This window comes from Eretmochelys imbricata, chromosome 3 (assembly GCF_965152235.1).
Source record: "Eretmochelys imbricata isolate rEreImb1 chromosome 3, rEreImb1.hap1, whole genome shotgun sequence".
Taxonomy (NCBI): Eukaryota; Metazoa; Chordata; order Testudines; family Cheloniidae; genus Eretmochelys; species Eretmochelys imbricata.
Genome location: NC_135574.1, coordinates 29,597,915 through 29,624,810, shown reverse-complemented (window position 1 = coordinate 29,624,810; position 26,896 = coordinate 29,597,915). Strand labels below are relative to the sequence as shown.

The 26,896-nt window shown below is 37.6% G+C and overlaps 1 protein-coding gene across 1 annotated transcript in view; it reads right to left on the bottom strand.

Moving 5' to 3' along the window:
• The window catches only part of ROCK2 (Rho associated coiled-coil containing protein kinase 2), a 149,485-nt gene that overhangs the window by 10,418 nt on the left and 112,171 nt on the right, over nucleotides 1–26,896 (bottom strand). The window contains exons 6-23 of the mRNA XM_077812517.1: nucleotides 23,505–23,649; nucleotides 17,049–17,187; nucleotides 15,076–15,167; nucleotides 14,067–14,226; nucleotides 13,404–13,467; nucleotides 12,844–12,855; nucleotides 10,987–11,075; nucleotides 10,390–10,438; nucleotides 9,352–9,487; nucleotides 9,122–9,213; nucleotides 8,596–8,842; nucleotides 8,225–8,331; nucleotides 6,963–7,122; nucleotides 5,315–5,475; nucleotides 4,650–4,834; nucleotides 3,250–3,319; nucleotides 2,255–2,358; nucleotides 1,958–2,144 (exon numbers count right to left, since the gene is read on the bottom strand). Coding sequence (XP_077668643.1) covers nucleotides 1,958–2,144; nucleotides 2,255–2,358; nucleotides 3,250–3,319; nucleotides 4,650–4,834; nucleotides 5,315–5,475; nucleotides 6,963–7,122; nucleotides 8,225–8,331; nucleotides 8,596–8,842; nucleotides 9,122–9,213; nucleotides 9,352–9,487; nucleotides 10,390–10,438; nucleotides 10,987–11,075; nucleotides 12,844–12,855; nucleotides 13,404–13,467; nucleotides 14,067–14,226; nucleotides 15,076–15,167; nucleotides 17,049–17,187; nucleotides 23,505–23,649 — 2,199 coding nt within the window. The remainder of the gene's footprint in view (nucleotides 1–1,957; nucleotides 2,145–2,254; nucleotides 2,359–3,249; nucleotides 3,320–4,649; nucleotides 4,835–5,314; nucleotides 5,476–6,962; nucleotides 7,123–8,224; nucleotides 8,332–8,595; nucleotides 8,843–9,121; nucleotides 9,214–9,351; nucleotides 9,488–10,389; nucleotides 10,439–10,986; nucleotides 11,076–12,843; nucleotides 12,856–13,403; nucleotides 13,468–14,066; nucleotides 14,227–15,075; nucleotides 15,168–17,048; nucleotides 17,188–23,504; nucleotides 23,650–26,896) is intronic.

The window sequence follows — 26,896 nt, the reverse complement described above, 5'->3', positions numbered from 1 at the left end:
GAGTCTGCCATCAAAATCAAGACACTAACAAGCTCAGGACTTGGCAGAATTCATGAAAAATTACAGCCATCTGGAGGCGAGAGACTTCAAAACAGAGAATGTGCAGGTTTAAGTGCTGTATGGAGTTGAGAAAGCTTGGAATTGAAGACAGGGAAAGGAGCTCACTGCAGCAAATATTTAGAATGAAAAGGAACTAAAGGAGAGCCTGCTGAAAGAGAGGGCAGGGATATAAACTGAATCAGAGAAGCACAAGCACAGAGCTGAAGATAATCATATACTGAAGTGAATTTCTTGCAAGACAGAGCAGGCATTCCATAGACAATTGAAGGAAAGGGTTAAGTTTAAGACTGGTAGGGACAGAAGAGCATATGGTTATGAATACATCAGGATTAATTCATATTTCAGAGATGTGGAGGAGGAGGCAGATTTTAGATAACGATCTGTGAGAGCTGGAGAGAGGTGATAGAACTGAAGTACAGAAGGTTTGTGTAATAAGAAGGGCAGGTGAGGGGAAAAGAGAGACCCACGTGACGAACACAGTGGAGGTGAAGATCCAGAAGATGTGTGTGGAAGCCAGGGATTGAAAATGAAGAAACATTTCAAGGAAGGAAAAGAGGTAGTGATGCCAGTTAATGATGGAATCAACAGCAGTTGATGGAAAATGCAGACCACATGCCTACTGATTAACAGAGATGAAGTAGGCTCCACATTTTGGGATGTGACTAAGAATTAATGAGACATTGCAAGAAAGTCAGTTCTTAATTGAGAGTGCTGGCAGCTCCAGCTGCTTCTTGCTTTCTAGAGGACCCGAAGGGCAGAGAGGGTGACCTATACCTATATGTTTAGCACATTAGGATCAGTGGATATAGAATTGGCAGGCCTGGATCTTTTCTCTGGAACTAGCTAATAGATCTGAATCCCTCCCAGGCTGTTTACCGCTAAGTTTTAGTCACAGGTATTTTTAGTAAAAGTCATGGACACGTCACAGGCAGTAAACAGAAATTCACAAGTCCATGACTTGTACTATATACCCCTAACAAAAACTTGGACCAGGGGGCTGCGGGTGCTCTGGGGGGAAGAGGTGCTGGGGGTAGAGGGAAGGTTGGTGGGGCTGGTAGGCTCCCTGCACCGCTCCAATAGGAGCTGCATGGGCAGTGCCTGCAGGCAGGGGCTGCGCCCCCTGGCCCCTCCACCTAGGAGCTGTAGGGACATGCCGGACGCTTCTGGGGAGCCCTGCCGAGGAAAGCACTGCCCCGCACCCCAACCCCCTGCCACGGTCCTGAGCCCCTCCCAAACCCAAACTACTGCTGCTGTGGGGGTGGGGGGAGAGAAACAACACGGTGGCCCAAGAGTGCCCCAGCAGCAGCCCATGCGGCTGGCCCAGGGGCTGTCTGAGCTGCTCGGGCAGCCCTGGAGCTAACCATTGCAGAATCCCTCCAGCCACAAACCCCTTCTAGCCAAAGGAATCAACTCCTAGGATGTCATGTTTCAGAACGACTAGGAATTCTTATGGCCACACTATACACATCTGAAAAAATATGATTTAGAATGGAAAATGTGACATAACCTTGATTATAGCAACATAAACTATACCATCATACACAGATTTTTATATACAACTGAATATATATACATTCTCAGTTTTGTTTCCATAGATTCAAAGTATGGAAATAACTATTTTTTCATCCAGATGTGAAAAATATGTAAACAGAAAATGTTTCTCGGTATTTGTAATGATTTCTAAATTTCAATTAAACAATATTAACCATGTAATGGCTTTTAAAATAAGAAATTCATGATCTCATACTGCTTTCCTCTAGTCTACTTTAACAAAAATCCAAAAATCTTTCAAGCTGTGTATTTCTGTAAGCCTCCAAATGTATCTTTGTTATAATGATTAAAGAACTTATAGCATGCACAAAAATATACCACAGGAGTTATGATGCAGATTACTCACAGATCCTATGGTAGCGTCTTTCTCAGTAAGTTCTTGCTTATGCCTAGCCATCATCTCTTTAATCTCCAATTCTTTCATGATCTTCTCTTTTTCCAAATCAGAGTACTGTTCTTCAGCAATGGAGCGAGCAAGTTGCTCTGAATCAGCTTTTGTCAAAGTTATCTCAAGTTGTGCAGCCAGGGAGTCTCTACAAATTATTGAAAAAATAATTAGTTCAGAAACTATATGAAAACCTTTTCCAACTGAAGTAAATATCCTGATTTTCTGTACATATACAAATAAGCGTCAAACCCTCACCTCTCATCTTGTAACTCCTGTATCTTTTGCTGCATTTCTTTACAAAGTTTGGTCTTTTCTTCACATTCCTCTTTAAGCTCACGAACTTGAGTCTTGTACAAAGTCTAGAATTTGAAACAAAGAAAAGGAAAGAAAAAGGACTTGCATATTCTAGCTGATGGGGTATCTGAATGAATGAGACAAGATCATGTTAAATCAAAAATCCTTTAATACAGCAAGAGACCAAGCACAACAGTGTCTTGTCTCTTCTAGGCAGCAATACTCCCCAAAACAGTTTCTTTCACCTTCAGTTCATGCACCCTCTCAAAGAATCCCCTTCATCACTACCCTCCTGAAACCCAGCTAGTGGGGAAAAGTGAACCCATTGAAATCCCCTCCAGCCACCCATACATTCCTCCATAAATGTAGTGTGCTGTCCTCACACAATGATTAGAAGTTCGAAAGTATGTATGCAAGTACAATTTATACTCCACACATACACGCTTTTTGATGGGTTTTTTTTTTTTTTGTATTGCAACGTAACTCATTAAAAATACTTTAGAAATTTGTTTTTAGAGTGATTTGGAAAAAGCAGCCTTTCCAAATCTATAATATTAAGACAGTTCTTCATAAGCTATCACGTCCATTTAACGGAAACATAACTAACAATCAAGAATTATTTATTTGTTCATGTACAAAGTTGATCTCCCACAGAAATACATCTTTTTATAAAGATTATTATTTTAAGCGGGCAAATAAGTCATTGCAAATTAATTACATGACAAATTGAATCCTTTTCTTTCTGTTTATGCATTGCTGTGACAGATCCTACTTTTGCACAAGTATTTGCAAAGTAGTTTATGAGAACAAATTTCAGACTACATGAACATTTGCAGACTGTTCTTTAAAAAGTATTTGCAAGTCACTATCTGAGATACAACTGTTCATCTAACTTAGATGGTACTGTTTCTGCCCCTTAAAGACTGGATTGGTAAAATAAAAGCTACAATACATACTGAGAAATACTGTTCAGCTTCAAGCTGGTCTTGAAGCTCTTTCATTTGTCCATCTGCATCCTGACGTTCTCTGTAAAGTTATAAAACAGTGCTTGTAAGCAAAATTTGTGAAGACGTTCCAAACAACTGCATAAGCACAGAAGGCTGTGTGCATGCACACACATCTATAAAACTCTCTTCTATCTTAGCGTCCCCTGATCAAAGTATGGTCATCTACACCAAATCCTGAGGGATCCTCTGTCCCCCAGGTCTCTCTTGTTCTCCTGTTCTTCCCGGACAGCTACGAATACTGCGCTCCTTTCTGATCCGGAAAGGTTAGTAAACAGCCTTTTAAACTGACAGTACTGTTACATGGACTAGCCAACAAGAGACATTACAAAAGCAAATAGTCATTGGCCTCTTCTCTCATCTCCATGCAGGACATCAATAAAATGACAATCTGAGCTCCAAAACCTCAGGTAGTCAGAGTCGCAAGATGGACCTTGAACGTTAATTTACTGCTCTTTATAGTGCAGATTTTTTTAAACACACCCATTATTAAAGCAACTCATTCAATCACTAGTCAGCACTTCTGAATAATAGTAATACTTTGCACTTCTTCCATCAGAGGACCTCAAGAGTGCTTTACCAATGGCAGTGAATTAGACCAGAAGAGCCTCCACAAAACTCATTTTATAGATGGAATAAAAATGAGATCTTTCTAACACCTACATTAGTCTTGACCATTCTTGCTCCAGATAACATACATTGCTAATTACAACAATGAGCAACAAATCTCATATGAAACAAACTCCCCTTCCCAATTTGGTTTTTAGTATCATCATAAAAGATTTATTTTAATTAGTGGTAACTGCTTAGTGTTTGTAAGTCACACTGAAGATGAAGTTACTAAGTGCTAAGTCTATTATCTCATTTTTAGCTGCAAATTTAGAGGTGTGCAATCATTTTAGTCTGATTCCAATATAGACTCTTCAGGAAAGCTAATTCTAATCAGCTTGTCATGTCACTCAAATCTTAACATGATCCTTTATGCCTTCACACAATCTATTTTTTGGAAAACAGCATTTCAGAGTAGCTTTCTATTGAATCTACAGGTGTAACTCATGTGGTCAGGATTTTTTTTTCTTTTTTGTAAGCTCTTTGGGGCAGCAACTGTCTCTTAGCATTTGTTTGTACAGAACCTATTACAATAAGGCCCCAATCTCTGCCAGGGCCATTAGATACTACTATAGCATAAACAACGGCAAACAACCATCAGGAGTGTCTATGATATGATTGATTTTTGTATAGTCAGGATTTTATATACATACAGCTTTCAAATTTTGCATAAGTAAGATAAAAATGCAACTGAATTTTTAAAATTAAAGAATTAAATAAAACTGTGATGCAACTCTACTTACTTGCGGAGTTCATTATTTTGCTTTTCCAAACTCAGTTTGATTTCCAGGAGATGGTTATTCTCTTGTTTTAGCTGTTTCTCTGACATTTTCAATGTGTTGACTTGTTGTGTTTGCATCTTCAGGTCATTCTGCGTGAGGCAGCGCTTTTGTGTTTCCTGTTCTATTTTTAATGTCAAGTTTTTAACCTGAAAAACATATTAATTTTTGTTTTGTTACATCAGAGGAATTTTACAGACCCATACAGTAAGGAACTCTAAAAACAATATTTACACTTGCACTGATTCTCTATTGTTTTTATTGTATTAACTATTGCACAGCTCAAACATGTCTTTTTTGGATATAAAGATTATTCTATAGCTAAAATTATCTCTAAGTAGAATAAGAAAGTTTTTCACCCTAATATTACAGAATTTTACATTCCACATAACAAATTTTTTAAGTCTGTCACAACATTGAAAAACTTCAGAAAATGAAACTTTACACTGTAAGGAAACCTTCCTGCAACCTACAGAAGTGAGTGTGGAGATATACTTACTATTATTTTCATTTGTAAAGATTTACAGATACTGCCCATAATCAGGAAACTTTCATACTTTTAAAACTGGAACAAATTTTACAATATCCAAAAAGTTCCAATTCAGACTTCTTATATAATTGCTACTTACATCTTCATTTAGTTTATCCTTTTGTTTAAGGAGCTCATTTATTTTCTGTTGCGACTGTTTGAGATCACAGTCCAACATAGAACACCGCTTTTCAATTTCTAACAAGGAGTTTTCTACTTTTTGCTTTGAAGCTCTCTCCTCCAACAGCTTCTTTTCCATTTCTGTGAAATAAGAGCATTTAAATGTGAAGTCAGTAAGAGTTGTGGGTGCTCAGACCTTCTGAAAATAAGGACACTTATTTAGGTGCCTAGCTGTGGCCAAAATTTTAAACTTGGGTGCCTACAATTTAACATACTTTGGATTCCTGTGGGATGAAAGGTATTAGATGGCACGACAAACTGATGATAAAATTATGAGACACACAAAGATGAGTGACTTAATATCTTTTACAGGACCAACTTCTGTTGGTGAGAGAGATAAGCTTTTGTGCTTATATGGAGCTCTTCTTCAGGATGTGGGTCTAGGATCCTTAGAAAACAGACAGCCATTTTCCCACCAACAATGCTTCAAAGCCTTGGCAACTTTAACAGAAGGATCTGGAGTTAGAATTGATGAAGAGCTCGACGCCCTGAAACCTTCAGTAAGCAAGCTTCCTGGAGAAAGCCACAGGCACCAAACCTAGTCTCTTAGGCTTTGCATCTGATGGCCACCCAAGAACCAGAGGGTTTAACAGCTAGAGCTTCCTTAAAGGAAGTACCTGGAGCCTATTCTGCCCATCTTTGAACAGTCTGGGCATGAAAGTCCAGCAAATGAAACACATAGAAGGAGAATGACCTTTCCTCAAGGACTTCAGGCACCTAATATGGTTGCCCAACACTGGGAGGACAGATGAGCACAAAGTATGCCTCTTAAATCCAGTTGTTTTTTTTTTGATTCTGCCATAACACGGAATCAAACCTACCAATTCTACAAAACCATCTACACTTATTACTATACTTCAATTACACTACACACTAAAAACAACCACCACAAAAATTACCAAAGGTACGCTCAATGGAGAAAAACCCCTGGATCTGAATGGATCAGAGCAGTTCATTTCCATTTAGCATAGCAGTTGAAAGGAACTGAGGTGGTAGAGGACCCCCAGCATTTCCTTATATGGCCTCGTGCTCAGAATGTTCAAAAACACTGAGGGGAAATATAGGAGAGGGCGTACAACTGCTCCAATGAATACGGCTTGGAGACGGTTCTACTGTTAGGCACCAACAGGCCTATAAGTGGGAATATGCAGAGTCATTCAAAGAGGTTAACGTACATGACATGGAGTGACTACCTGTACTAAAATCCTTTTATTTATCCCCAGAATAGCTACCAAGAGGGCAGTGCATGAATCCTTAAATCATTCCACCAATGTACCTTAACCCTAACATGCAGGAGGGTATAATTCAAACAGCATCTGCATTCAAACCCTGACCACTCTTGGGATGGTCAAACGGGGGAGTGGGGGTGGGGGAGAACTATGCCAAATGTGATTACTTTATGTGATCTGAGCAACTCTAGAATTTTTAATTTATATGCAAAACTCTTGAATCAGCTTCCTAACGTGATTCAGAAGTGTATAATCTTATAAATTTCAACTTCACAATTAGCATTATAAAACTTATATTATCTAGATTACATAATTTTAAAATTAAGATTGTATGCATACCTTTCATGGCTTCAGACTTGGCTTCCTCAATAGATTCATAGATTTTATTCTTGTCTGCTAATCGTGCTTTTGTGGCTTTATGTTCAGCTTCTTCTTGTTCCAGGTTCTGCTGCATAACCTTGAGTTTATATGTCATGTCTATTTCCATGTTGCTCTTCTCCTGTTGAAGTTACAGGAAAAAAGGAAATTGACTTATTTGACAAAACAGTTACTCTTGACTGCAAACTAAGGCTAACATAGTTACGAATGGTAGTACTATGAAGCATGACTAAAAGGCAATACACTAACAGAAGAAGACATAGTCCATGCTCCAAGGATCTTACAATTTAAGACATCAGTCCTGCAATTGATTTAGTGTGGGCACAAAGAGGCACTGCATGGTTGCAATGGTACTCCTGTGTGTAGGAAATTATTGGATTGAGGCTTAAAAAGGGAGTACTATGTCAAGTTAAATATGGTTCAAAATTTAGGATTTGTGAAAGCAAGATTTTATAAAACTTAATACCAATAGAAAAGTTTTTCATAGATTTGCTATTAACAGCAGTTTGTTTTCTTTAAAATTTCTGCTTTAAAAGAAATTTGTACGGAACTGTAGCTTTACTTGGCACTTTACAGAGAAAGAAAATAACATGGTTCCTGACTAGCAGACTGTAATCTAAGTGAGAAAAACACAGAACATACACACAGAGAAAAGGTAGCCAATATTAAAGCAAAGAAACGTAGTGCAAATCACATTCTATAATACAACAAGTAAAAAAGTTCTACACTTCAGCAAGTTCCGATTTTTCAATGGGGACTAAAATAACCTTGTACACAATACAGCCTACACAATAGAGCATCCCTATAACATCTAATCTGCTATGGGCAATCTTTCAACATGTTGCACAGGGAGCTTTCTAAGCAATCTATGCAACACACCAAGAATAAATTCCTCTAATACACTGGGGTCGGTCCACAGACCATGTCTAAGATTTCCAAAGGGGTCCGCACCTCCATTCAAAAATTTTTAGGGGTCCACAAATGAGAAAAGATTGAAAACCACGGCTCTAAGATATTCCTCTATCTTAAAAATACATTTAGTGATTTCCTATACATGCTGAAAATTATTTAAAGAGAAAATTTAGGGAAAAAAGTTACCAATTCATGTAACTACCATGGAGCTTCAATCTGATGCAGTTTAGTTTCTATTAATGCCATCATTTTATATTCTACCTTTTATACTGCAAACCAAGTATATATTCTACTCTAACGTGTGCAGTTACCTTTTCCAAATCTGTGAACCTCTCTTGCAATTGTCGCTTCTCCACTTCTGCTTTGGCTAATGCACTCTTTCCATTTTTTACTTCTTCTTCTAGGCTAGATATTCGACCTAAAAATATTCAAAACAACCACCACTCAGAAAAAAACTTAGCAATAAAAAGAAAAAAAAGGTAGCTACAAAAGTTAAAACAAATACATTCACATTTAATAGGTGTTAGCAACATTTTACATCTACTGATACAATTTTATTAAGGAAAGATACAATTGACTTGGACAATTTATTAAAATTAGTTACAATTCCCAGATCAAATAATTACACTATACTCTTTTGTATTTCTGAAATGCAAATTAATGTAGACATTTGCTGTAATACCTTGTAGATCACTGATAATCTCTGACCCATGACTTCGATCTCTTCTTTCAGATTCTAGGGCTGACTGAAGATTGATGAAGTCCTTCTCAAGTTTGAGTTTAGCATTCTCAAGCATGCAGTTTTTATCTTGTAATTCTCGATTATTAGCTTCCAACTGCTGGATTTGCTTTGTACTTTCAGTGTGGTTCTTCCTTAACCTGGCTGCAGTATCAGACTCTGTGCGTAGTAAAGCATTGGCTTCATCCAGCTATTGATTAATAAATGCACATTTTAGACAATTAAAATGAAAAACGACATCTCCATTACAAATTAATCATCAATTTATGGACTGAAGGAAAAGGAAAAATATCAAAATGTTTTCTAACATGACATTAGTAAACCAACATTTCATATTAAAGAGCAACTTCTGTAACTTCTTGCAATTTTCTTCTGCTAAATAGGAAGCCTGAACTTCAGTAGCCCATTATAACAATGGCTTTAAATTAACACTAACACACACACACACACACACAGAAATACAACTTGCCTGTCTTTGTAGCTGATTGATTTTCTCATTTGATATCTGAGAGTTCTGATTTCTTCTTTTCAAATCTTCCAGCTGGTCTTTCAAACTGTTAACTATAATAAAATAATCATATGTGACCTCCATCACACACTGATTCACAATCTTTAAACAGATCTTACCAACAAAACAACAGTTCTGTTATCTTATGTTAAAATCCCCGTGTACCACGTTTAAGGTTCTGTTGCACATACCATCATTTTCCAAATTGCGTTTTTTATCTGCTTCATGTTCTGCTTTCCGCTGGTATTCTGCATTCTTGTGTTGAAGAAGAGCTTTCTCTCTTTCTAATTGCCTTAATGCAGATTCTACATTCTTCCTTGATGTTACCTGGAGATAATTACAGTTAAGTTCAAATCAAATACACAGAACCATGGTATTACTTTAAAGTTATAAAGGATAGCTCATGGATTCCAATTAACTTACAAATATACAAAAATGTATTCCATCTGCTTGCTGTATACACACACCATAACACCTAACAGCTGTGTTTGTATATAACTGCAGAACAATACACAATTAGCAAATAACTATATAGTTATACAATTCTATTTCTAAGGAATCTGGGTAGTCAGGAGATCAGCAAAGGATGTAAGGCCAGTTCAAATCCACTCCAGACTGGCAGTGCCCTAAAGCTGTTACTGTATGAAGGCTATTGATAGTCTATGTTAAACGATTGTGCGGGCTTCTGTCTAGTTTCCAGTGAACAAGTATGCAATGAACAAGCAGCATCAGCAAAACTGGCAGACTCAGCAGCAAAACCAATGATTAAATGGGCATGAAAACTAAGCTATATTCATCTCCTCCAGAGGTGGTCCCTGAACATCAGGGTTGAGGCACAAGGATGGGGGCAGTAGAGGGATGCTTGAACTGCTACTACCTGTTACCTGCTCTATGGAGGGAATATTTCAGCCTTCAACAGTATCAACCCTGCATCTTTAACTGGAATTCAATTCACACATGCTATTTCTCTATAAATTATTAACTAAGGCACAGGACATAGTAAACATGATTCTGAAATCAATTAAATAATGCAGGAATCACTCTACCCTTCTCTTGCCAAGATATTGCAATAGTGGCAGCAGATTTATGCTAGGGTATACTGTTAGAACACAAACTCATGTTCTTGTGCCATAGTTCCATTGTTCCTTAAAAGTTAGTGTATCCTGAGAAACGTAAACACACCTAAAACATGTAAGAACACTTAAGCAATAGAAAATACACTGATTTACCTCTTCATCTAGTTCTTTCACAGTCTTCTCTAAACGAGCATTAACAGACCTGAGGAATATGAAAACAATTAGAACAAAAGCAAGCATTGGTTATAATGAAAAACGCAATAACATGGATGTGTCTTGTGAATCCTGCTTTAAGCAACCACACAAGCACCAAGAAAAAAATAATTTGTCCAGTAGAGGTGGTCTTCTCCAAAGACAAAACAAAAAGATGGTCAGGGATGCAACTCCATGCTCCAAGTATCCCTAAACCTCCAACTACCAGAAGCTGGGACTGGACTACATGGGATGGATCACTCAATAACTGCCCTCTTTTGTTCCTTACCTCTGAAGCATCTGTCACTGACCACTGTCGGAAGACAGCCTACTGGGCTAGATGGACCACTGGCCATTGGCCTGACCCAGTATGGCCACTGTTATGTTCTAAAGGTAGAGGGAATCATATGGGGCTAACAAATTGACTGTTTAAAATGGGATCTCCTTAGTGGAGCTGGGATCCCTTAAGTATGCTTTTAATTGTATTTTAAGTTTTTAAAATGGAAAATTAAAAAAAGTTTGGCATAAATATACCAAATATAAACCGCTAACTCTTACCTGCACTTCTGTTCTAGTTCATCTTTGGCTTGTATTTCATTACTGAGTTGTTCTTCTAACTTGCTCATTTTTTTCTGAAACTGTGCAAACTGTCAGAAAAAGTATGGTCCACATATAAAATACGAACACGTAAAAACGAGTGTAGTTCAGTTAGATAACCAAGACAGATGAGCAATGAAAATCAATATAATCTTACAACTTGATGGGAACAGAACATTATTTCTTAACCAGCCACCACCACTGGATTACTGGGAATTAAAGTTACATCTCTGCAAGATATTAACGCTCATAAAGATTCTTCATGAAGATATCCATAGAAACAAAACTTGTTGCATACAATATTAAAATAAATCTATCCATCACAGTATTATGTGCTGCAGATGGTGAACCACAAAAGCTCCACAGGAATAGAATGTTGTTTTTTGCCCTCTCCTTTATTCTCTCTAACCCCAACTCTTGAGAGCAGATTCTTTGGATTAGTCTCTCCAAAAAAACTATATTGAACATATGACCAAAATGGATGACATTTTAAGAATGCCTCTGAGCATGCTCAGGTAGAACACATCATGAAAGAAAGTGAGAATTTCTTAGTCTAACACTTGCACAGAATCTAACTTGTCCCCATTACATTTTGGAAAACGCCATATTGCCAATTCCCAACATTCTAAAACCATACACAAAATACACAAAAATTCATGAGACTGGATTAAAGATCATAAATTTAGGAGTTTTTAATTGCCTTCTGGGCTTCTGAGTCTATAGGGTTCATGTTTTTAAACTTTCTTCTGCAAACATAAGGGGAAGAAACATTTTAAAAAAAACAAAATTTGAGATGGTCACAATTACATGACTATAGGAGCTGGGGCATTAAGAAAAACATGAAATACTGTGATATTCATAATAAAAATGACAAGAGTTGGCAACACAAATATAGCATTTTATCAATCCTTTGTATTTTACTAATCAGAAATATAGAAAAATAAAATATTTGCTATTGAAACATACAATTGAAGGGACTATGTCACATATGCTTGGCTCTAAAACTACTGGAAGAATTCAGCAGACACTGCATGCAATTTTAAAAGGCAATAGCCTCCTTTTAAAGAGCACCACACACTCCTAATCTGCACAGTATGATGGAAAGGCAGTACAGAAGCACAGGGTGTATTTATTTTTATGTTTGCCGATGCATGGCATGAGCTTTTTCCGCGGCTGTTTTTAAAGGTTTAAAAATTACCAACCCTCACAATTTTTAATTAATGGAATAATCTCCTTGATTTACTAAGAGAGGGCTAAGATCAATAATGGTTAGTATATTTGTTTATTTTGAGATACACAAAAATCCTATCAGACTTGCTGCCATTTTAGTGAATAAACTCAGTTGGCAAGCCACAAATACTGAATAAACCTTCCTGCTTCAAAACTCACTCATACTGAGGGTCACTTTTATGCTCACAACCATTCCTTCACCAGTACTGTGTGAAAATTTACTTTTCATGCCCTGGACAAATTAGCAATAAATCACTTAGATGTGGAGCCAAAATCTACAACGTTCCCTGGAGCAAAATCTTTTGTGGTGAACAGAGCCTTACACGTTTATTTGCAAAGTAAATTGTGGTTGCCAAATAGGAATTAAAGGTAACTATAGTATAAATCTGAACAAATATTAACCTTATTTCACTTATAACTAACTGTAGGCTCTTTCTTAAAAGCAATTTACAAGTTCTTTTATTCATAAACAAATTAATCTACTGTTAGCAGTTTACTGGGATAAACCCTTAACATCTATTACTTCATGCTGACAAAAACTAACTTAGCTATCTTAATTTCTTTCATGATTCAAAATAATACACCTACCTCTTTGCTGTCCTATAAAAAGAAGAAAACATTTTTTTTAATCATGAGCATTAAAAAGGCAAAGAACAGGAAACATTTCCTACAAATCTTTTTTTTTTTTTTTTAATGGTCTCACCATGCTTAATAAAATTTCAGACTTAGAATATTTTATATTTTGAAGGTCATCTTGGATTCTAATCATGTTTTAATTACAAAATGTTAAAGAATTTACAAATATTTGTTTTATTAGAACTAATATTCTCTACTATAGGGAATACATTTTCAATGGTTGCAGAAATTTATAAAAATGTTAATACACCTTTTTAAATTTCTAAATTAAACTAATACTATATAAACACAATCCTTTCATTTAAAATGTACACTGCACAATTTCATGTAGTAGTTTGACATTTTCATGTTTACAGATGGAATCTGTCAGTAATTATACAGAAATATTCTAACATTAAGCAATACAAATTAACTATTCATAACTGAATATTGTTTAAATCCACTGTGCAAGTCTTAACAGACAGCAAAATAATTTAAACATACATTAATGTTTATTAAAAAAAAGTACTTACCTCATTTTTCCTGGATTGCATGGATTCATTTTCTCTACAAGACTGAGGAGAGTCACTTAGCAACCTGTCGGAAAAAAAACAACTCTTATTCAAGTTTTCAACAACTCTAGCAACCATGCCAATCAACTCATTTTAATCAATTCTCTCAAGTCTTAACCTCTGCTAGGCTATTCTCCGAATGAAGCCATTTTTATTCAGTATGAGTTTTCATTTGAATGTTCTCTTGACCAAAGTAAACGTTCAGACTTTTTCAGTTCAACACAAGTTTCTAATGTTTAAATGAATACTTACAATAGTTCTATAATTATTTAGATACAATACACATGACTAATAATGCAAATTCAACATAAATAGTAATGAAAAGAAACAGCCCTAACACAATGTATGTCCTAGTTGTACACTTTTTTCTAAAATTAGCTAATCCAAAAATCCAGTATATATGCTGGAGTACAATATGTAGTAAATTTTATAAATTACTGCATAAAAATTAGAAACATCCAAAAATTGGCATATTTTGATAAATCCAATTTAAACTCCACATTTCACATATTCAACAATTTTACAGTGTAAAATTAGATGTGTGTTTAAAGCAAAAGGAGAGGAATGTAATAAAATAATTTTCAACTGTATTTGACAAGATGCACATTAAAATACATCACATACAGATTCTCTCGATAGTAGGTAAATCCTATAAAAGGCAGCTGGTTTCCCACAAAGGCTTTGGGGATTGGAAAGGTTTCCACATCTCCTTTGTCATCCTCAATGTCATCAAAATTACTGCTGTCTATGTCACTGCTAAGCTCAGGTACAACAGGAGCAGCAGCTACAAAGGAAAAAATGGTCAGCTTCATGGTAAGATTCAACATTCTGTTGTGGATATATCAACACACTATATAATGAAAGGTAAATACGGCATACAGTAATTTCATCATTTATTTTATATTATTTATCATATAGCAGATCCATTAATATTTTTGGATTAATAAAATAATTTTCTTTCCACACCCACATCTGACAAAGTAAATGTTTTGAAGTGATCTGTTACCATGCAATACAAAGAAAATCATTTAAATAAATCAGTTTGCCGAAGAAGGCAGTTTTTATTGCATAAAACATACATTTTCTAAAGCATCCAGATTTAGGTCAGATATTTAATCCCAATTTTATCTTAACTATATGAATAAGCTTCAATAAGTGTGTCTGATTACAGAAGTTTTGATCAAATGGTAAACTAAAACAGCTAAATTTTTGCCAGAGGCAATTAAGTTCTATGAACTTAAATGATTCTAAGTGGTAGGTTAGACAGTACTCATACAACTTCAGGAGGTAAGCAAGTTAGGAAAGTACAACTGACTATGTAGCCATTTGTTAAAAAAAATAAAAGATCAAACTCTGTTGTTCAAACAAATGCACTCTCTCTATATTTACAGCATGGCAAAAAGAGGAAGGGGGGGGATGTTTATGAACCCATACTGGCATTTCTTTTATTATAAACAAGAACAATAGTAAGAAAAACAGCCTATGTGACACCCCTTGAGACCCAAAAAATTACTGTACAAAACTGTTACGTGAATATTTTAAGTGTTTTACATTTTTAATTCCACACTGTTAAAACAGTAGCTGTTTATGCAAATATTGAACATATTCAAAATATAAACTACAGTTTACTTACTCTCTCGAATGTTATCCCAGTTCCACTGATCACTCTTAAAGAAAGGGTGCTGTTTAATTTCTTCTACACCATTTCTCCCAAGTCGCACCTCTCTAAACATAGTAATTAACCCAATTTCACATTAGAAAAATCAGTACTCCATTTTTGTTAAGTAACTTGTGACTTTGCGCTTAAGTGCACAGAGACTTTAAACAAAATTAAGGTTCAAAGAGATATGGGCAGTCAATGTAATTCAGGCGAACTTTAATTAAAATCAAATCATCTGTTGTTTCTCATATTAAAAATGCTCCCAGTTTCTTAGCAGGCACTCTCTCTGCACGTACTAAAATGGCTAGAATTCTGAATCTGCCACGTGTGGAGTAAAATATTTTTCCATCTAGATTTTGTGTAGAAAGGGAGCACACAGGCACAAGTTTTAAATAAAAAAAATTAACTGCAAACTTAGAAAGTCTGCCAAACCACATGACAAACCTTAGGACGCAAATGAAGGGAGGTCTGGCTTAGTACACAGAACGGTTATTCAAAATTCCAATGAAATAAATATTTCAAAACTTCTATCCTCCTCCCCTGAAAAATAACCCTTACATGCCTTTTGCTTACATTTACAACAAAGACACCATGTGGCAAGTTTTAGATGTGACAACAAACATTCTTTATATAAGACTATCTTTTAACATAGCTCTCAGAACATAAAAATAACTTATGGACTTGAACAGATAAGTCACATGATAGATGCTCATTCCTTCTTGTCACTTTAAGTGCTTCAGTAGTGATTATGTATACAGAAAGAGAGCATCTGTTTTAAATAAATCCCCCAAGCACACATTTAATATAAACAGGAAGATGTACACACGTGGGGGAAGTACTCCTGGACACTTTTATATTATTAAACTCTTCTCATATCTCCTCTCCACCTTTCAGCCATCCTGGGTCTTGAACAAGACAAATCCCCACTAAAGCAGCTCTTTCATGAATGGTATTTCTTTAGCTGCATGTAATCTTACTCAACAGACCAGACAGTCCATCTTTGAAATAAAGAACTAGTACATACCACCAGATACATATTTCTTTAAGTTTTTTTAGTTGTTGTTTTTTTTAAATCAATCATTCTACACAGTCAGTTACCGGGCTAGATTCTCTACTGTGGCCAGGCTCTGTTCAGCACTAGGGAGCAGAGGGCACCAGGGAATTAGTTATTCCTCTGATTCTGCACTGTGTAGCTCTTGTGTCCATTGCAGCATCTCCTAGGCTGTGCTAGTGCCTGGCACAGGAGGATAGCAAAACATAGGTGAGAGGGAGGAAGGGAGAGAGAGAGGTGGAGGTGGCTGGGGCAAGAACATGCTACATCAGCTTAATACCAATGAGGAGCTCTATTATACAAGACGAGATCTCATCTAGCAGTTTACATCCAGAATCATTCCTCTTTGTGGGGAAATTAGCTATACTTGTAAATTCTTACCTCAAAAGCAGGTTTTAAAAAGCATATCTAAGAAAATCTCTTCTAAGAAAACTAGAATAACTCTCTGCATAAAATTCTCTATTTTTGATAATGTATCTGTTTTCATTATTATTTACTGAGCGCTGACGACACGCTCAGCGCTTAATGAATGCAAGACAAGTTGGTCCCTGTCTCAAGGAACTCACAATGTATTTCAAACATTGTTACTGTATTTTGGACCTTGTTTGCATGGCACTAGGAAAGATTTTCTTTGGGGCAATTTTGAATTCTTAGGAAGAGTGCAGACAATGTAATTATTGCCAGAAGTACTCATGAAAACGTTAGTTTTAGTTAAACATAACAGAGTTTGCACAACAGCCAGCCACTAGAAAGCAGAAGATACGGTTAATTTCTCACAAAATGAGAATGATTTAGATAGCACAATTAAGGGGAAGGAATCCATTGTTCTAAGATACAGCAAGTGTGTTTGCACCCACTATAAGAGAGATTGTACAAATGTAGTACACACACGTACCTGTCCGTTAAAAAGTCACAGATGAGGTTCTTTGCATGCTTAGAGATTTCCACATCATCTGGGAAACTTAATGAATTCTTGTGATCCATGATTTTACTATATGTTCCTACCAAGGAGTCTGCATAAAATGGAGTGTCCCCTAAAATAAAACATGCATAAATGTTAAGATTTTTAATTTAAAATTTAAGTATTTTAAGATAGACAGAGAAAAAAGAAAGCAGACCTATAAATTATAAAGTTCAGGCTTATTCTGAAAAGTGGCTGTATAAAAATGGGATTGCTTGATCCATGTTTATTGTATCTCAATTTTAAAAAAAAATCATATGTACTCCATTTACAACTAAAACTATTTCCCCCCTAAATACCCACACTACAAACTAAGCCTATGCCCAGGGGAATCAAGCTACGATATTTCCACCATCATTACTGAAGTTTCTGCACACCAAAACAGATCTGTCATACTCATACAGTGTCTTTCAATTATGCCCTCAGTAACACCTTTGTAAATCCACTGACTTCAAGGGGCTTGGATAGGAGTAATTGATTGGAACCATTAAACATTTCGGTTGATGGATGTTGTGGAATAGAATTCACAATTAACTCTTAGTGGTTTCAGTTCTGCACTTCTAACAAGAACAAACAGCAATCAAAATGTATTTGTCACCAAAGTGATCAGCTAACACTCTGAATATGCAAAAAGAACAGATCCGTTGACCAAGAGGCGGACATTTTTACATAATTCTCTTTCAGAGTTGAAACACACTTTAATGAAAAAAGCCCCTGAGGAATATGTTTACTGACCAAGTTACCTATTTTGTCCATCAGAAGGAAAACATTCAGCAGAAAAAGGCATTCTGATTTAACAGATTCGATAAATTATCAGCAATTAGAACATTTTCACCATGTGGAAAGTTTATTAATCTCTACAAACCAATACATAGAAGCCATTTTGCTCTTGAGGAGGATATAAAAGAGAAGAACCAAACACAAATAGGCTCCAAGAAAGAACAAGTTAGCATTCACATTAGTATCAATTAAACTCCCAGACTCTGCTGTGACCTCCCAACTAGTCCTAGTATGGTTCCTACAGAAATCATCCATTTAGGGTGACCAGACAGCAAGTGTGAAAAATTGGGAGAGGGGGTGGGGGGTAATAGGAGCCTATATAAGAAAAAGACCCAAAAATCGGGACATTTGGTCACCCTACATCCATCAGATGCACAGATTCCATGGTCTACCAATGCTCCCTCCTTCTTCACTCTAAAAGGGTCTTCTCTCCCCTTTTCTCTTCAGCACCATCATAAAAGGCTCCTATCAAAGCCATTCATCACCACCCTAGTATCCCCTCAACTAAGGTAATCCCTCTCTTGGCAGCCCAATTCTCTGCTTTCCAACTAATACTTCAGCTTTGTATCTAATGTACAATAAAATGTAATACAATTTCATTCGGTGTAGCACCTTTCATATAAACTGTATCCCAAAATGCTCTACAGCCTTATTTTAAATATAAATTAAAATTGATGAAGTCAGAAGCAGAACTATTAAGAAGTAAAGCCAACAGAGAACAGATATTTTCAGCTGAAATTTGAAATAAGGAAATCAACGAGGCCAAGAAGTTCAACCACTGTTCCTGACTGCAAGAGCTGCAAAGGATTGTTTTTTTTTTTTTTTATTAAAAGTGTTCAGAGCTATATTAGCAGAAGGAATGGAGGGCAATAGAAGGAAGGATTGTTTAACAAGCTGAAGCAAGTCTACTGCAATGTTCCCTCTAATTTTTCTCACCTATGTGCAGAATTTTGTTATGTGCACCAATATGGAGGTGATGTGTGACACGTCATCTTCATATTGGTGCACATAACATAATTCATATGATAGGGGTGGAGCCGAGGGGTTTGGAGTGTGGGAGGGGGCTCAGGGCTGGGTCTGGGGATAAGAAGCACAGGGCTGGGGCAAAGGGTTGGGGTGCAGGCTCTGGGGTGGAGCCGGGGATGAGGGGCTTGGGGTGTAGGAGAGTGTTCTGGGGCTATGGCAAGGAGAGAGGACTCCCCCCAGCTCTCTCTCCTCCCTGCAGCACCTGGGCTCCCGGAGTGCCTGCACGGCACTAAATAGGCTGCTGCACATCCGCACAGCTTACAGAGAACTTAGGTCTACCAAGGTATTTAAAACTGAAAAGGTAATTTTGAACTGGATCCTCAAATTAATGAGGTGGCATTGGAGTGGTTTTAAGATGGGGATGATATAGCTGAACTTTGTGTGTGTGAGAAGGCAAGCAGCTATAGTCTGCATATCCTTGGTGGTGAAAAGAAGCTATCTGCAATAGTCTACGAAAGAAGAGAGGAAACCATGGATGCGGACTTCAGTGAAGTTGGACTTTAGGCAGTATTGTACATGGGCAATGTTGCTGAAATGTTGAGAAGAACATTTACAAACAAACAATATATGCTTGTGATGCAGGAGGAGTAAATCAGATATAAGCAAGACATCAATTATATGTATTGTCGGGTTCAAGTCAAAGAGGCAAATTGATGATGCTCTTATTTAAGAGAAAACACTTATATGTGTAAACATTTAGTTGAATGAAGTTGAGCCACAGCTCAGTATAAGGAGAGAGCGTGCACAAGCAGGAGTCATTGAAAAATATTAAAAGGTAGACATGGTTGAGTATCATGACTGTAAAGGTAGTTAAAGGCTGAAATAAGATATCTGAGGAGAAAGTAGATGGAAAAAGCAAACTGACAACTAAACTATTGTGAGATACAAAGGAGCAGGAACGATGGTGCAGAGAGATGGAGCAGTCATCAGCAACCGAAAAAGACTAGTTATGCAAATAACAGCGGATCCAGGACAGGGGGGGAAAAGGGAGGCTCATGTAACTATCCATATGAAGATAATGCTGGGAGACAAAATGATCCACAGTGTCAAAGCCTTAACTAAGGTCATGAAGAATGAACAGAGAAAAGGAAATATGAACAGTAAGGGCAGAGGAACCATAAACAGGTTAAAACCTAAACAGAAACATTCCCAGGAGATGAGATGGGGAAACGGGAAAAATCTGAGGGGAAAAAGTTCAGAAGAGCTGGCAGTTTATCAAGGAGACGATATTAAAGGCACAACTGCAAACTATCCTGATATGAATGAAAGATAATAATAAGCCAATACAGCTGCATCAGGAGTCTCTTCAATTACTTGAAAACCAAAAAGGAATCCTACAAGAAATAGAAACATGGACACATTGCCAAGGATCAGCACAAAAGAATAGCACAAGCATGTAGGGACAAAATACAGAAAGGCTAAGGCACAAAATGAGTTACACTTAACAGGGACATATAAGGCAATAAAAAAAACAGATGAAAGAAAATGTACGTCTACTACATAGTGGGGAAGAAGAGATAATAATGGACAACACCAAGAAGGCTGAGATGTTTAATGTCTATTTTGTTTCAGTCTTCTCTAAGAAAGAGAATTTATCCAGATGCTTAATACAATTAATATTAACGGGGGGACGGGACGTGGAGAGAAGACACAAACCACAGGGAAATGAAAAGTTAAAGAATATTTAGATAAGTCAGATATATTCAAGTGGGCAGACTTTAATAAAATTCACACTAAGATCTTAAGCCTTAAGGTAATAGCTGAAGCAATCCCAGAACCATTAGTGATGATGTTAGAGCTCTCATAGGGTATATGTCTACACTGGAATTAAACACTTGCAGCTGGCCCTTGCCAGTTGACTCGAGCTCCCGGGACTTGGGCTGTGGGGCTGTTTAATTGTGGTGTAGACGTTCTGGCTTGAGCTGCAGCCCGAGCTCTGGGACCCTCTGACCTCACAAGGCCCTCGACTCTGGGTTTCAGCACAAGCCCAGACATCTACACCGATATTAAACAGCCCCGCAAGCCAGAGTCAGTTGGCAAGGGCCAGCCACAGGTTTTCAATTTCAGTGGAGACATAACCATAGAGGACGGGTGAGGTCCCAGAAGACCGGGGAAGGGCAAACATAGTACCTATTTTCAAAAAGGAGAACAAAGAGGACACAGGGAATAATAGACCAGTCAGACTAATGTTGATACCTGGAAAGATACTGGAGCAAATTATTCAACAATTTATAAACACCTAGAGGATAAGAAGGTGATAATTAATAGCCAACATGGATTTGTCAAGAACAAATCATAACAACCCAACCTAGTTTCCTTCTTTGTTAGGGCTACTGGCCTTGTGGACGGATGGGGATTTTAATAAAGCTTTTGACACCATCTCAAATTACAGTCTCATAGGCAAACTAGGGAAATGTGATCTAGATCAAATTGTTGAAAGGTGGGTGCACCACCGGTTGAAAGGCCAAAGTATCAATGGTTTGCTGTCACACTGGGAGGACTTATCTAGTGGGGTCCTACAGGGTGTATCCTGATCTAATACTATTCATCAGTTTCATTAATTGGAGAAAGGAGTGAAGAGGATGCTTATAAAATCTGCAGAAGACACTATGCTAGGAAGAGTTGCAAGCACTTTTAAATTCTAATCCTGTCCTCCAAACAACCTGGATAAATTGGATAATTGGTCTGAAACCAACAAGATGAAATTCAATAAAGACAATACAAAGTACCTCACTTAGGAAGGAATAATAAAATGCACAAATACAAAATGGGAAATAATTGGCTAGGCAGTTGTACCGCAGAAAAGGATCTCGGGGTTATAGTGGAGCACAAATTGAATATGAGTCACCAACGTGATGCAGCTGTAAAAAGAAAGCTAATATTCTTGGATGCATTAACAGGAGTGTCATAGGGAAGACACGGGAGGTAACTGTCCTGCTCTACTCAGCACTGGTAAGGCCTCAGATGGACTACTGTGTCCAGTTTTGGGTACCACACTTAAGGATTTGGAGAAATTCAAGAGTGTCCAGAGGAGAGCAACAAAAATTACAAAAGGTTTATAAAACCTGACTTATGAGGAAAGGGTAAAATAAACTGGCATGTTTTCTTCTTCAGAAGATAAGACTTTCAGGAATCTGATAACAGTCTTCAAATATGTTATGGGCCGTTATATAAAGGATGGTGATCAACTGTTCTCCATGTCAACTGAAGGTAGGACAAGGAGTAATCAGCTTAATCGGCAGCAAGGGATATTTAGGTTAGATATTAGGAAAAACTCTCTTACTATCAGGGTGGTTAAGTACTAGAATAGGTCACCAAGGGATGTTGTTGAAACCCAGTCATTAGAGGATTTTAAGAACAGGTTAGACAAATGCCTGTCACAGATGGTCTAGGTATACTTGGTCCTGCCTCTGTGCAGGGAGAATCTCGAGGTCCCTTTCAACCCTACATTTCTATGGTTCTAAGAGTCACAATGAAACAAACAGGAAGGAAGCAAAGAAGAGGAGAGCATGCAGAAGAGAAGGAAATGAGGTTGAGGAGTAAGAGGGGGAAAAAAACTAATAGAGATGGAGAAACGTGGTAATTAGAAGCATCACAAACAAGATGGGCCATAGGAGAGGAAATGTATACAAACCATGAAGTATCATTAACTCTCCCAAATGAAACCCCAGATTATAGAGAAAACTGAGCTAGTGAGCCCCTCAACGATAAAAACTCAGACTCTCAAAATACTGGTGTTCCCCACATTTGATGATGTACTGGAGGAGAGAAAAGAGGTCCCAACCACAAAACAAAAATGAAAATGAAGCTCTGTCTTGGCACTACAGGACAGACTTCTAACATATTAACTATTAAGGTGCATTGATTAAATTGATCCTGGGATTCAACTTACTAATTAGCCTTCATAAGTCAAATGTGCTTCATCCTCAGAGGCATTAACATTTCAATGACTGCAGACTCGGGAGGAGCTTTCCTTCCCCCAGAACCTTAGAAACGTATCTGTTCCTGAAGTGTTCCCAGAACATGTTGGTATGGATAGTGAGTAATCATGCTCAGTTCCAGACTCCTCACCAATGCTCTGATACTAGACTCTGAGGCTTGTTTACAACCTTGGATGGCTAGGGTCCGCTATAATGGATCTAATATTCATATACCTTACATGACCTAATGGTCCAGTGCTTTACAATGGAAAATCCTGACCAGAGAGTACAAGAATTAGCCAAAAGCAGAAGCAGTCACAGGCTGAACTGTCTCGATGCATCCATATGTCTTACTTGTTGCTATATAAGGATAATTGAATCATAAAATATATTTCACTAGGAGAGGGGTGGTGAAGCACTGGAACGGGTTACCTTGGGACCTGGTGGAATCTCCATCCTTAGTGGTTTTAAGGCCCGGCCTGACAAAGCCCTGGCTGGGATTATTTAGTTGGTGTTAGTCCTGCTTTGAGCAGGGGATTGGACTAGATGACCTCCTGAAGTCCCTTCCAACCCCAGTAGTCTATGATTCGATGATAAAAGTTCTTGAATAGAAGTTTCCAGAAGGGGATGGGGGAAAAATTTAATGAACTAAATTATTACTCACCAACAAGCATCTCAAAGAGAAAAACTCCTACGGACCACCAATCACACTCCCGTCCATAGCAGCCATCACCTCCTTGTGACTTCAAGACTTCAGGCGATATGTAGTCAGGCGTTCCAACAGCTGTATCACAGCGCACCATACCAGTCTATGTAATTGCAAAAAATCGCAAGTAATAATCGATTTAATTGAAACAATATAATAAACACAGTGTTTCACCAAAAATAAAATTAACCCATTTATGTTATTTTGAGAAAAACATGTCCCAAAGTAAGTAGTTTGGGAAACATTTAAGGCCTCCAAAAGTTCCTATTCCAGAAGTGGTTTCTGACTGTCATAAATATAAAGGGAAGGGTAAACCACTTTAAAATCCCTCCTGGCCAGAGGAAAAATCCTCTCACCTGTAAAGGGTTAAGAAGCTAAAGGTAACCTCGCTGGCACCTGACCAAAATGACCAATGAGGAGACAAGATACTTTCAAAAGCTGGGAGGAGGGAGAGAAACAAAGGGTCTGTGTCTGTCGGTACGCTGCTTTTGCCAGGGATAGACCAGGAATGGAGTCTTAGAACTTTTAGTAAGTAACCTAGCTGGGTATGTGTTAGATTATGATTTCTTTAAATGGCTGAGAAAAGAATTGTGCTGAATAGAATGACTATTTCTGTCTGTGTGTCTTTTTTGTGACTTAAGGTTTTGCCTAGAGGGATTCTCTATGTTTTGAATCTAATTACCCTGTAAGGTATCTACCATCCTGATTTTACAGGGGTGATTCCTTTATTTCTATTTACTTCTATTTCTATTAAAAGTCTTCTTGTAAGAAAACTGAATGCTTTTTCATTGTTCTCCGATCCAAGGGTTTGGGTCTGTGGTCACCTATGCAAATTGGTGAGGATTTTTACCAAACCTCTCCCAGGAAGTGGGGTGCAAGGGTTGGGAGGATTTTGGGGGGAAAGACGTGTCCAAACTACGTTTCCCAGTAAACCCAGTTAGAGTTTGGTGATGGCAGTGGATATTCCAAGGACAAAGGATAAAATTAATTTGTACCTTGGGGAAGTTTTAACCTAAGCTGGTAAAAGTAAGCTTAGGAGGTTTTCATGCAGGTCCCCACATCTGTACCCTAGAGTTCAGAGCGGGGGAGGAACCTTGACACTGACAAAATGACTATTCCTGGTAACGCCTCATTTCTTTTTTAAAACATATCTTTCGAGATTGAAAAAAAATTAAAAAGGAAATGTGACTTAGCCTAGGTTCCAGTATTAACAAAGCTGAGTATGCATACTATGGGCCTGATCCAAAGCGCACTGAAGTCAATGACTCAAATGACTTCAATGGGCTTTGAATTAGGCCCTAAAAGAGCAGACAGAGACAGACACAGCTTTTTTTTTTTTGGTTAGGCACTAAGACCAGTTAGGGGCTGAGTTCTTTGGTCTTGTTTTGTTTTTATTTTAATGCTTGAAAGAACAATTTAAATGAACGGAAAAGCTATTTTGGAAGAATGGGAAGGTTAAGCTCTACAAGAAAATATAATTTTTAAAGCAAAGCACAGGTTTTATCCTTAAAAACACTTGCTAGTACTTCATTAATTTAGCAACATAAAGGCCCTGACTATCCATACTCCTTGCTCCTAGCTGAACAATCAATAAAAGAAGAGTCAATATCAGGTCTGCTAGCATACTGGTTCAAAGTGATATGAGTTCAACTTCCCTAAATTCAAGCTTCAACTAGGTTTATTCCAGAGAGTCCAGATCGCAACAATGAAAAGAAATCCTGGATAAAGTACAGTATAAGTATCACAAATACTCTTGCACCATTGCTTCTTATCTAATCTCTCCATCCCAAGATACTTGTAAACCACAGAAAGTTTCTCACCCACCTTACCCTCAATTCTGTGAAAGAAAATAAGTAGTAACAGCTGAAAACAGAATTAAAAACAAAACAAAAAACAAAAAACACCAAAACCAAATTTCTGTTTTCTCAAGGAAACGTATTGCTGTCAGAGCTACCATGACAGAGGTCCAGTCAGATATTCTAGACTCCCCATTTAGAGGGTGACTGACAAGTTGTAAAGTAGTATTGGTTTGGTTATCACAAGTAACATAAACCAACATGTGATCTGATTTTTCTTTTAAACCAAAATCACAGACCATAACGATTACAGGGAGAAAACAGGTAAAATTAGGATATGTAAATGGACACTGCAGAGACCCTTAAGGAGCTACAAAAATGACCCCCAGTTAATGCCTGTGCAGTCTACTTCAGAGATTCCATTCTGAATCCGGGGTCCCTAAGAAAAGGCTAACTCTACAATTCCAGGTTGCGGGATAGGCAAGCTACGGCTTTCTGCATTATAAAATAAATAGAGTAGATGATGGCCACTCTGGGATAAGGCAGTAGCTTCTTTTTACAATGGGTGATTAAAAACCCATTACATTCTCTTCCTTTTAGGACAGGATGAATAAGAAAATGCTATATTTAACTCTACAGAATACCCAGATGCTACAGTATCCATGACTCAAGTGTATATTGTTGATTAGGCATAGGCATGGAATACGTCTTTAAACCTTCTGCCTATGACAGCATTGTGGGCACAGATCTATAGACCTTGTCTGAACTTTGAGTGTCTCTCTCATCCTGATTTTGAACATGAATGAAGTTTCTCCAGTTGAACCTACCTCTCCTGTTTAACGAGGATTGTGGCTGCTAAATAAACTTTGGTATTGTTGGATGCCCCTGGAGGTCTGGAAGCCATACTAGATGGCGGAAATGGGAGACTGCTGAGGGAGATCTGGAGTCTTTGACAGTGATTTGCTGAAGCCACCTGAATTCCTCCCCAAACAAGAATTTTCCTTGAAAGGGAAAAGTTGTCAATCTGGTTTTCAAGGAGTAGTCAGAAGGCCTCAGCTTCAGTCACAGTCTATGCACTCAGACCAGGCTAATCATTGTGATATTTCCCCCCATTCCTTGCACAGCTTTGACTAAAGAAGCCAAAAAGTAAGAAGACAGATTCCTAATATTTCTGTAGTATCACACGGTAGAGAGGTCAAACCAAAGTAGGGCAGCGTCTTAGTCAATCTGACTGCTCGTTTCCACAAAATCTCTTGATTTACTTCGTTTTTGCAGTGATCTGATGCTTGCTGAAGGATCTTAGGTAATGTAGACTGAAGTTTGCAGAAAAGATCCCAAATATCTCAATGTCCAGCAAATGAAGTTTCCATTTTTCTCTCAAAGGGGATCTTCAGTGCTATTCTGAGCCTTCAGAGGATAGTATTTCTCCTTTTTAACTGGATATAGCTGCATCTTCTCTTGCATTCCACATGAAATTCTCTCAGGAGCAGATCTGGGGACTTTAACATCTCCTTGATGGACTATATACATGAAATTGCTATTTTCCATCATTCA